The sequence below is a fragment of the Mirounga angustirostris genome, unplaced genomic scaffold (genome assembly GCF_029215605.1).
Source record: "Mirounga angustirostris isolate CCGP_5_RB_7025 unplaced genomic scaffold, mMirAng1.0.hap1 SCAF_1, whole genome shotgun sequence".
In the NCBI taxonomy this organism is placed as follows: Eukaryota; Metazoa; Chordata; class Mammalia; order Carnivora; family Phocidae; genus Mirounga; species Mirounga angustirostris.
Window position 1 is genome coordinate 195,940,306 of NW_026991709.1, and position 10,802 is coordinate 195,951,107.

Sequence of the window (10,802 nt, forward strand, 5' to 3'; positions counted from 1 at the left end):
CAGACATTTGACTTGTCTCCAGTATTTAACTGTTATGAATTTAATGCTACAAGCATTCCTGTACAAGTCTTTTTGTGAACATACATTTTCATTTCTCTTAAGTACCTAGGAGTAGAATTGCTGAGTCACAGAGTAGGTGTAGGTGTATGCTTAATTTTATCAGGAGCAGCCAAACTAATTTCCAAATTGGTTGTTCCATTTTGCCAATGTTTGGTTCTCAGTTTCTAAAAATTTTTAAAAATTTAGCCATTTTAATAGATAAGTAGTGGTAACCCATTGTGGTTTAAGTTTTGCCTCTCCCTTATCCATTCAGCTGTTGAAGGGCATCTCGGCTCTTTCCACAGTTTGCAGACATTGCTGCTATGAACATTGGGGTGCATATGGCCCTTCTTTTCACTACATCTGTGTCTTCAGGGTAAATACCCAGTAGTGCAATTGCTGGGTCATAGAGTAGCTCTATTTTTAATTTTTTGAGGAACCTCCACACTGTTTTCCAAGGTGGTCCATATATATAAAGGAATAGTACTCAGCCATCTTAAAGGATGAATACCCAACTTTTACATCAACATGGATGGGACTGGAGGAGATTATGCTAAGTGAAATAAGTCAAGCAGAAAAAGTCAATTATCATATGGTTTCACTTATTTGTGGAACATAAGGAATAGCATGGAGGGCATTAGGAGAAGGAAGGGGAAAATGAAGGGGGGGAAATCGGAGGGGGAGACGAACCATGAGAGACTATGGACTTAGAGAAACAAACTGAAGGTTTTAGAGGGGAGGGGGGTGGGGGGATGGGTTAGCCCGGTGATGGGTATTAAGGAGGGCACATATTGCATGGAGCACTGGGTGTTATATGAAAACAATGAATCATGGATCACTACATCAAAAACAAATGATGTATTGTACTGTGACTAACATAACCTAATAAAATAAAATTAAATTAAAAAAAGATTTTAAAAGAGGGGCAAAAAAGTTTTACCTCTCCCTAATCAGTAATGATGTTGAGAAATTGTTCATGTGTGTTTGTGTGTGGGGGTGGGGGGTGGGGCAGAGAGAGAGGGAGAGAGAATCTTAAGCAGTTTCCATGCCCAGTGTGGAGGCTGATGTGGGGCTTGATCTGAGATCATAACCTGAGCTGAAATCAAGAGTGCCCCTAAAGATTTTATTTTTAAATTATCTCTACACCCAATGTGAAGCTCAAACTCACAACCCCAAGATCAAGAGTCACATGCTCTACTGACTGAGCCAGCCAGGCACCCCTGTATATCTTCTTTTATGAAGTATTGATGAACTCTTTTGCCCATTTTTATTGGGTTGCTTATCTTTGTTCTCAAGTTGCAGAAGTTCTTCTATCCTGGATATGAGATCTTTGTCAAATATATATATACACACACAATATATATGTATATATACACATTTATTTATATATATATGCACATGTCATTTATATATATATGCACACAATATATACATTCTCTCTCCATACATGTATGTATATATACACACACATATGTAGTAAATGTTCTTTTCCTCAGCCTGTGACTTTTTTTAAAAATTGAGGTATAATTGACATACAAGATTATATTAGTTTCAGGTGTATGGCATAATGATTTGATATTTGTATATACTGCAAAATGCTTACCACAGTAAGTCTAGTTAATATCTATCACCACAGAGTTACAGGTTTTTTTTCTTGTTAAGATAACTTTTTTTTTTTTTTAAGATTTTATTTATTCATTTGAGAGAGAAAAAGCAGGGGGAGAGCAGAGGGAGAGGGACAAACAGACTCCCTGCTGAGTGTGGAGCCTGACACGGGGCTCAATCCCAGGACCCAGAGATCATGACCTGAGCTGGTCAGACCCTTAACCAACTGGCCACCTAGGGACCCCTTGTTAAGAGAACTTTTAAGATTTACTCTCTTAGCAACTTTCAAACACACTGTACAGTATTGTTGTCTAATGCTCACCACGCTGGAAAATATGGAACAATTCATGTATTTGTGTGTCATGTTGGTAAGGGGGCCATGCTAATCTTTTCTGTACTGTTCCATTTTAGTATATGTGCTGCCAAAGTGAGCAGCCCAGCTGACTTTTAAAAATGCTGTCTTTTGATGAACAGACGGTTTTAATTTGGATGAAGTCCATTCTATCAAACTTTTATACTCAGTGTTTTCTCTGTCCTAAGAAATCTTTGTCAACTCCAAGGTCACAAAATAATTCTCATGGGTTTTCTTCTACAAGCTTTACAGTTTTAGCTTTAGTTTTTGTTTAGGTCTGTGATCCATCCTGTGTGGTGTGTGTTGTCTATAATTTTAGATAAGGGTCAAGATTCCTTTTTTTTTCCCCATTGAAGATGCATTTCCTTTCTGCACTGAATTATTTTGTACATTAAAAAAATCAATTCCTTGTGTAGACGTGTGTCTATTTCTGGCTTCTTTATTATCCTGTTTCATTGATCTATTTGTCTCTTCTTAAACTAAAACCACATTGCCTTGATTACTGTAACTTTATAGTCTTTAAATCTTGAAATCAAATAATGTAAGCCTATTTTGTCTAAGTGTGTACCTCTGCTCCCTTTTGGTTCCATTTGTATGGAATATCTTTTTCCATTCCTTTGCTTTTAGCTTATGTGTATCCTTAAAGTAGAAGTGAGTCTCTGTTAAGCAGCATATACTTGGGTCGGTTGTTGTTGTTTTGGTCCATTTAGTCAATGTCTTTTGATTGGAGAATTTAATTCATTTACATTTAAAGTACTTACTGATAGGTAAGGATTTACTAATGTCATCTTATTAATTGTTTTCTGGTTCTTTTGTAGTTCTTTTGTTCCTTTCTTCTCTTGCTGTCTTTCTTTGATGTTTTGGATGTTTTTCCATAGGGTTATGCTTTTTTTTTAAAATTTTTTTAGGGACGCTTGGGTGGCTCAGTCAGTTAAGCATCTGCCTTTGGCTCAGGTCATGGTCCCAGGGTCCTGGGATCAAGTCCTGCATCGGGCTCCTTGCTCAGCAAGAGCCTGCTTCTTCCTCTGCCTGCTCTGCCTGCCACTCTCCCTGCTTGTGCTCTCTCTCTGACAAATAAATTAATAAAATCTTTTTTTAAAAAAAGATTTTTTAAAAGTAATCTCTATACCTGATGTGGGGCTCAAATTTACAACCCCGAGATTAAGAGTCCCACATTCTACCGACTGAGCCAGCCAAATGCCCCTACAGTGGTAGTCTTTGATTTCCTTTTTTTTTTCTTTTGTGTATTTACTGTAGGTTTGTGCCTTGTGGTTATCATGAGGCTTACATAAAACATCTTATAGTCTTTTTTAAGTTGATAACTTCAATTGCATACACAACCTACCCTTTTCTCTTCCCCCAATTTTGTTTTTGATGTCATAATTTACATCTTTTTATATTGTGTATCCATTGACAAGTTATTGTAGCTATAGTGATTTTTTTAAAAAGATTTATCTATTTATTTTATTTTATTTATTTATTTTTAAAGATTTTATTTATTTATTTGACAGAGAGAGACAGCGAGAGAGGAAACACAAGCAGGGGGAGTGGAAGAGGGAGAAGCAGGCTTCCTGCCGAGCAGGGAGCCCAATGCGGGGCTCAATCCCAGGACCCTGAGATCATGACCTGGGCTGAAGGCAGATGCTTAACTGACTGAGCCACCCAGGCGCCCCAAGATTTATCTATTTATTTTAGAAAGAGAGAGAGGACGCGCACGAGTGGGGAGAGGGGCAGAGGGAGAGAATCTTCAAGCAGACTCTGTGCTGAGCACAGAGCCCAAGGTGGGGCTTGATCTCACAACCCATGAGATCATGACCTAAGCAGAAACCAAGAGTCTGACACTCAACTGACTGAGCCAGCCACCCAGGTGCCCCACTATAGTGATTTTTAATACTTTTGTCCTTTAATCTTTGTACTAGAGTTAAGTGATTAACACACCACCAGATTACAATATTAGAGTATCCAGATTACAATATTAGAGTATTCTGAATTTGATTATATACTTACCTTTACCAGTGTGCTTTATATTTTCATATGTTTTCTGTTATTAATTAGCCTCCTTTCATTTCAGCTTGAAGAACTCCTTTTGGCATTTCTTGTAAGGCAGGTCTAGTGGTAAGAGAGATGAACTGTCAGCTTTTGTCTGGGAAAGTCTTTTTCTCCTCTTCATTTCTAAAGGACAGCTTTATTCTTGGTTGGCTGTTTTTTTATTTCGGCACTTTGAATATATCATCCCTCTGAATATATCACTTTCTCATGGCCTGTTCTGCTGAGAAATTTACTGACAGCCTTATGGGGATTCCCTTGTATGTGAGAAAATTTTGCTCTTATTGCTTTTAAAAGTCTTTATCTTTTTTTTTTAAAGATTTTATTTATTTGAGAGAGAGAGACAGAAATAGTGACAGAGAGCATGAGTGGGGAGGAGAGGGAGAAGCAGGCTCCCCACTGAGCAAGGAGCTCAATATGGGGCTCGATCCCAGGACGCTGGGATCAAGACCTGAGCCAAAGGCAGATGCCAACCGACTGAGCCACCCAGGTGCCCCTAAAAGTCTTTATCTTTGATTTTATTTGATTTGATTTTTTATTTTTATTATTTTTTAAAGATTTTATTTATTTATTTGAGACAGAAAGAATGAGAGAGAGAGAGCGCACATGAGAGGGGGGAGGGCCAGAGGGAGAAGCAGACCCCCTGCCGAGCAGGGAGCCAGATGCGGGATTCGATCCAGGGACTCCAGGATCATGACCTGAGCCGAAGGCAGTCGCTCTAACCAACTGAGCCACCCAGGCATCCCTATCTTTGATTTTAGACAGTTTTACTATAATATGTCTTTGATAAAATTTCTTTGGATTGAATCTGGGGACTTATGAGTGTCATGAACTAGATGTCCAAATTTTTTCCCATGTTTGTATATTCTCAGCTATTCTTTCTTCCTTTTTTTTTTTTAGTATTGAAGTATAGTTGGCATACAATTTACATCAGTTTCAGGTATTCAGCTAATATTTCATTAAATAAGCTTTCTGCCCCTTTTTCTCTCTGTCAGCCCTGCTAAGGATTCTGAGGATTTCTTGGAGCTTTTCTATATATACACCAGCTCCATACTTCTTGTTCCTTCTTGAGGGGATCCTTAAGATTGTATGTCTTCTCTCAATCTTGCAAAGCCAGGCTGGATTCTGATAGCCAACCATTTGCTTCCCCTGAGGGCAATGCTGAACGCTCAAATTTGTGTTCTTTCTCAGTTCCACAGAGTCAGCTGGCTTTCTATGCATACTCACTAGCCATCTGCAAAGGCTCCTACTTGCCACCCTCAGGGGCCTACACAGGGAGTCAGCCATAGATAAGGGAGTATGTGGGTGATTAGCACAGAGTACTAGGGATGTCCATATGCCAGTTGGGAAATCTGCAGGTGAGGCATCCTCAGTGGCTGGCTTCCTGATGGAGTCTGGTTAGAAGGACTCATGTTCCTTTGATACATTTTGAGCCCTACCTGCTATTCTCTTAGCCCCTCCCCACTCCTCAGTCATGAGGCTTACCTCAGTGTTCTGGAAGGTGTGACAAATGCACTCTCAGTGACACCTGGAGCTGTGACTCTAATTGGCTACTCACATTAACCAGGTGGGTTTTCAGAAGACAGGAGCAGGCAGAGGTAGGGAGGGTCCCACCTAGTGTCTAGGGTCTTGGGTCAAGTGTCTTTTGCATGGTTCAGAAATAAGAACAGAGCTAAGAACTTCTGTAGTGGCCACTCCTCAGCCATATGATGTGGCCTTGAGTCTCTCAGGGGCAGAAGACAGGAGAGCACTTGAGCCCATTGTAGTCTGAGATGGGGGCCCCAGCTGGTCCTGGGAGCCTCATGGAGTTCCTTGGGCATTGTATAGATGGGTCAGCAATTCAACTCTTCTAATATTATCATTGGTAGCAATTTGGTGGATATAACTTTCTCCCCCTTTATGTGCATTTACAATATATATGTATAATTATGTATCTTGATGGTTTTATTTACATGAATGGGATCATAAAGATCTTTAACTTTTTCACTTATAAATATATCTTGGATACCCTGCTTCATCAGTAAATTTACTTACAAGTAAGTTCTATGCCCAACATGGGGCTTGAACTCATGACCCTGAGATCAAGAGTCTCATGCTCTACGGACAGAGCCAGCCAGGTGTCCCTAAATTAATTATTTTTTAACAGTTATAATTTGTTAGTATTCTCTGAGTATTAATAGACTGCTAACCATTAAATGAATCCTCAATTTTACCAAGTGGTGATATTACCAATGACTGGTTATCTTTATACACCTTTACATCAATGGGCCAGTATTTCTGGTGTTTTTTTATTTGTATTGGTTTTTGTATTCAGGGCTTTGACCATTTCCAGCAGAAAAGAATGGCCAACACTTGTCTTTTCCTTGGAGGGAGCTCAACTATTGGGAGCCATCCTTGTGCCTGAGTCATAACTGCCCTTATGACATCATAGGTCTCCTTATCCACTCTATCTACGCATCCATGGCTAAAGGAACACAGACATGAGGGGATTTGAACCATCTACACCCAATCCATGTGGGACCAATGGTGAGTAAGCAAGAGACAGACAAACCAGGCTTTTTAGGGATGTCCCCATAGATATCTTAGGATGAGGGAATCCCCTGGCATATGAATACTCTGGGAAGCCCCAGAAGCTGGGAATCTGTGGGATACTGAACAGACAGGGAGGGAGGGCAACTTCACTCTTGCCTTTTCCCTAACTGCTGATTTCAGGAGAAGGAACAGCCTGAACAAATTAATGAACAAACTGAAGATGAGCCTCAGCAGAAAGAGGAACCGACTGGTTTATCCCCAGAATTACTGACTTCAGAGAAGAAGGTGGAGGTAGGAGGAACCCTGACTTGGATGCCTCTGGTCCTTGTGTCCTAGTGCTTGTGGCTAGTGTTTTTTGCATGATCCAGAGCTGAGAACACGAATAAACTCATTCTTGTTTGTTCTCTTTCCCCATTTTTTTTTTCAGGCTGAAGATGTAGATACAGTCAAGACAAATAAAGTGGATGGTGCTAATAATGGAGATAGACAAGTATGAGCCCCTCCCCAAGGCCACACAGGGCTGGAGCTGGGAATATAGGGGCTGTTTGTGGAACAGAATGGCCAACATATGGGAAGCTGGGCTTAATCAATAGTGTGGTGTGTATTTGAGCTTGTGCATGTATGTTTGCTTGTTAATTAAGACTTAAAATGTGAAAGTCAAGAGAAATAAGGATGGGGAAGAGATAAGAGGTAGAACTTTATGGGGTGGGGGAAACTTAATACTATAACATGACAGAGGAAGAGAACAGGTTGTGGTTTGGAGCTGGAGTCAAGGATGAAAGGACAGGATTAGCAAAGGATGCTACTTCTCTAGCAAGGGGGTGGGGTCTGAAGGGAAGGATCATAGGTCCTGATCAGTTGGGCACATTCAGGTGGAATATGTAACTCTTTGACGCATAAATCTTGCCCTAGGCTGGCCAACTTGATCCATATAAAACTGGGTAGACAGGGCAGATGTACTCCCATTTTATAGATGGGGACTTTGAGATTCAGAGGTCAACATGTGTCCATACCCATTAACCAGAGAGTGGCAGAGACAGGACACCTACCTGGTCTTCTGGTTCCAGCCAGTGCCAGTCCAGGGCTCCTGAGCTCCAGAAGAAGGGCTGATTGTTGATAGGGAATCAGGGTTCCTTTCTGGCGTGCCCCAAGACTCAAGCAGGTGGGGAACATTCTCTGAATGTCCCCTTTTTTCTTGCAAGATTCCAGGAAACCAAGATAAGCCCTCTACCAGTAATCCAGAAGTCATAAAGATCCAGGCCTGGTGGCGGGGCACCCTCGTGCGCCGGACACTGCTGCACGCAGTAATCAGAGCACTGGTCATTCAGCGCTGGTGGAAGAACATCCTGACAAAGCTGATGGAGAAGAGGCGGCGTGCAGCACTGGAGACCTTTACACGGAATGAGTGGGCAGCAGTCAAGCTGCAGTCCTGGGTCCGCATGTGGCGCATCCGTAGGCGCTATTGCCGTCTGCTCAATGCTGCCCGCATTATCCAGGCCTACTGGAGGTGCCACTCCTGTGCTTCCCGGGGTTTCATCAAGGGCCATTACAGAGTCACGGCCAACCAGCTGCATCTCGAGCTAGAGATCTTGCTGGGCTCAGGGCCTTGCATTGTGTCAGAGTGTATTCCCCTCCCAATAAAGCAGTGAAGTGGTCTTCCCCCAGCCTCTCTGTTTGACAAGTTCCAGGAGGTCAGGGTAAATGATGGCAGATATTGGCATCTCATATGCTAGCTCTGAGGAATGGGCAGGGGTTGTCCGAGGATTTTGGGAAGAATTCTGAGGCTTTGTCCAGACTGAGCAGAGACTGTGATTAATTTGCAAGGTCTGCCATAAGTTGAAAAGTTGGTGGAACAGAGGTGCCATGTTGGCCAACTCAGGGAGCATCCTTCATGTAAATTGGTGCCCCTCCCCAAGGTTGCATATAATGGAGTCCTGGAAGGTGGTGGTTGGTGATGGCAATGGCAGCACATTTGTCAGGAATTCACCCACCTAGGTCTAGTTGCTCAGGGCTTGTTCTCTTACCACCATGATTGAAAGGAACACACCCACCCCAAGCTCTGTGATCCTGGCTCCCATTGGTTCATAAACTGGCCCCTATACACAGAGGACAAGCAGAGATGGAAGGAGGAAGCAGGCCATTCCAGATTGGCAAGTGGCAAGCTTAATAAGCAAGTGAACTTGCCTATGAGGCTTATCTTGGTTGGTTGCTAGGTGAGTAGGTCTCACCTGCCAAAATCCTTTTTTTTTAAAGATTTATTATTTTATTTTAGAGAGAGAGTGTGGGGGAGGGGCAGAGGGAGAGAATCTTCAAGCAGACTCCTTGCTGAGCACAGAGCCCAACTTGGGGCTCGATCCCACAACCCATGAAATCATGATCTGAGCTGAAACCAAGAGTCAGATGTTCAACAGATGGAGCCACCCAGGAGCCCACTGCCTGCCAGAATCTTAAAAATTTATATAGAGGCCTTAACAAGTTTCAGTCTCATATACTGTCCAGATGTTCTCAAAACCACATTGCTTTCTCAAGGTTGTGTCCTTGAAAATGGCTCTCACTGTGGGATGGTGGGTGGCATGCACATTCCAAGGACAAGGGAGGAGGCGAGGAACCTTCAGTTGCCTGGGTCCAACTTGTGGGTTAATGGGCAGTCATGTCCTCTCAATGGCCGCCTTCAACAGCTCCCTGCCCAACTGGTGCCTGTATCCTCATACATAGCCTCCATGTCAGAATCTGAGACCCAAACTGGACACTGTTAGAGTGTATAGCCCCAGTCCTCATTCCTACTTCAACCTCTGTCCTTCACCCTTCAGCCCCAAATGGAGGCTAGGATTCATTCCCCTTCAGATCTGGTGGGGTGCAGGAGGTTCCACAAGAGTGGAGATGGGAAAGAAGGCACTCCATTGCTAGCCAAAGCCTCTAGTGAGTGTCAGGTCACAGATCCAGAGTTGAGAAGGATAGGCCATGTCTCCCTCACCCTGACTCCAGGCCCAGGCTAAGCAGAGGCTGGTCCTGCTGGAGCTGGTGCCTCTGACAGTGACTTCCTACAAAAAGTTGCCACCTGGGGTGGAATTGGGGCCTAGTGGTGATAAAAAGCCCATTAAGAAATCAAGGTTAGGCTGTCCCTCTGCCCATCTGGGCACAGCTATCCTGTGGTTTCCCATAGACAGAGAGGGTCCTGGAGTCGGGGTTATTCTCCATCAAGACTGCAAGCTCAGAAGCCCTATGTCTGGTTCTGCTCCATCTACTCTGCCCTGACAAACTAGTCCTTCAGCTCACAGAGGTTCTGAGATGTTGCCTGGAGGTCTCAGGTTCCAGCTCTCTGTCTTGCCCTGGAGCATGAGCTCTGCATTTCTTGCTCTGTTCCTCCATGTCCTACTCCCGTGTTTCACACAGGTCCTGGTCTCTCACTCTTTGAAGGATTTCTGTCTCCTTTTTCCTTGCCTACCTTTCTCTCTTGTGTTCAGTGTCTCAGAGTAAAGACCAAGGACTTTGGAGTCAAACTGGCCTAGGTCAGATCCCTTGTTCCATCACTCACTGCTGTGTGGCTATGGACATGTCATTTTACCTCTCTGAGCCCCAGTTTCCTCAGCTGTAAAGTGGGACTGATTATCATCTTTCAGTGCAAATGTCAAGTGTCATAAAAATTCAGCATCAGCGACAAAACAAGGAAAGGGGTCACACTCACCTTAAAAACTGGCAGCCAGGAAAAACAGCAAATTTGGGGATGCAGTGGAGTGGCCCAGGAGAGCACAGCAAAGTATGCTCATCATTATTGGGGCACTGCTGGTTCCAGGCCTCTCAGTGTTCAGAGATAGGGAATATATGTTTGTGCACACACACTGCACACATTGCTATCATCTGTATCATTTATCATCTATCTATATTGAAACGTATGGGTTCACATTGATATCTCTAATCCCAATCTAAAGTCAAAGAGTTCATTCTAGTTTTCTCCCTTCTATATTTCTACCTCTTGTTTCCAAAATTAAGATACCTGGCTCCCATTTTAATAAATTTTCTTTTATTTTTACTTTATTTTTTATTTAAATTCAATTTAGTTAACATATAGTGTATTATTAGTTTTAGGGGTGGAATTTAGTGATTCATCAGGTGCATATAACACCCAGTGCTCATTATATCAAGTGCCCTCCTTAATGCCCATCACCCAATTACCCCATCCCCCAGCCGCCTCCCCTCCAACAACCCTCAGTTTGTTTCCTAGAGTTTG

The 10,802-nt window shown here is 42.8% G+C and overlaps 1 protein-coding gene and 1 non-coding gene across 5 annotated transcripts; one reads left to right on the plus strand and one right to left on the minus strand.

The window, feature by feature from the left end:
* Positions 1-1,973: 1,973 nt before the first annotated feature.
* On the minus strand, positions 1,974-2,080 carry LOC123835005 (U6 spliceosomal RNA). The gene has a single exon (XR_006788572.1). It is a non-coding gene; the product is annotated as a U6 spliceosomal RNA (small nuclear RNA).
* A 3,769-nt stretch (positions 2,081-5,849) lies between these two features.
* IQCF1 (IQ motif containing F1) lies at positions 5,850-8,392 on the plus strand. Of its 4 annotated transcripts, XM_064576472.1 has the most exons (4): positions 5,850-6,568; positions 6,755-6,865; positions 7,002-7,064; positions 7,777-8,392. In XM_064576472.1, the coding sequence occupies exons 1-4, from the start codon at positions 6,566-6,568 to the stop codon at positions 8,221-8,223; spliced, it is 624 nt and encodes a 207-aa protein (XP_064432542.1). In that variant the 5' UTR covers positions 5,850-6,565; the 3' UTR covers positions 8,224-8,392. The 4 variants fall into 4 exon arrangements, with proteins under 4 accessions (XP_064432542.1, XP_064432549.1, XP_064432551.1 ...); XM_064576479.1 differs by lacking the exon at positions 6,755-6,865 and having other exon boundaries at positions 7,002-7,171; XM_064576481.1 differs by lacking the exon at positions 6,755-6,865.
* Positions 8,393-10,802: the final 2,410 nt, after the last annotated feature.

Bases quoted from the DNA above. Each gene is read 5' to 3' on its own strand.
- IQCF1 (XM_064576472.1), top strand. The intron at 6,866-7,001 runs GTAGGAGGAACC...TTTTTTTTTCAG, and splicing joins CTTCAGAGAAGAAGGTGGAG to GCTGAAGATGTAGATACAGT. The intron at 7,065-7,776 runs GTATGAGCCCCT...TTTTCTTGCAAG, and splicing joins CTAATAATGGAGATAGACAA to ATTCCAGGAAACCAAGATAA.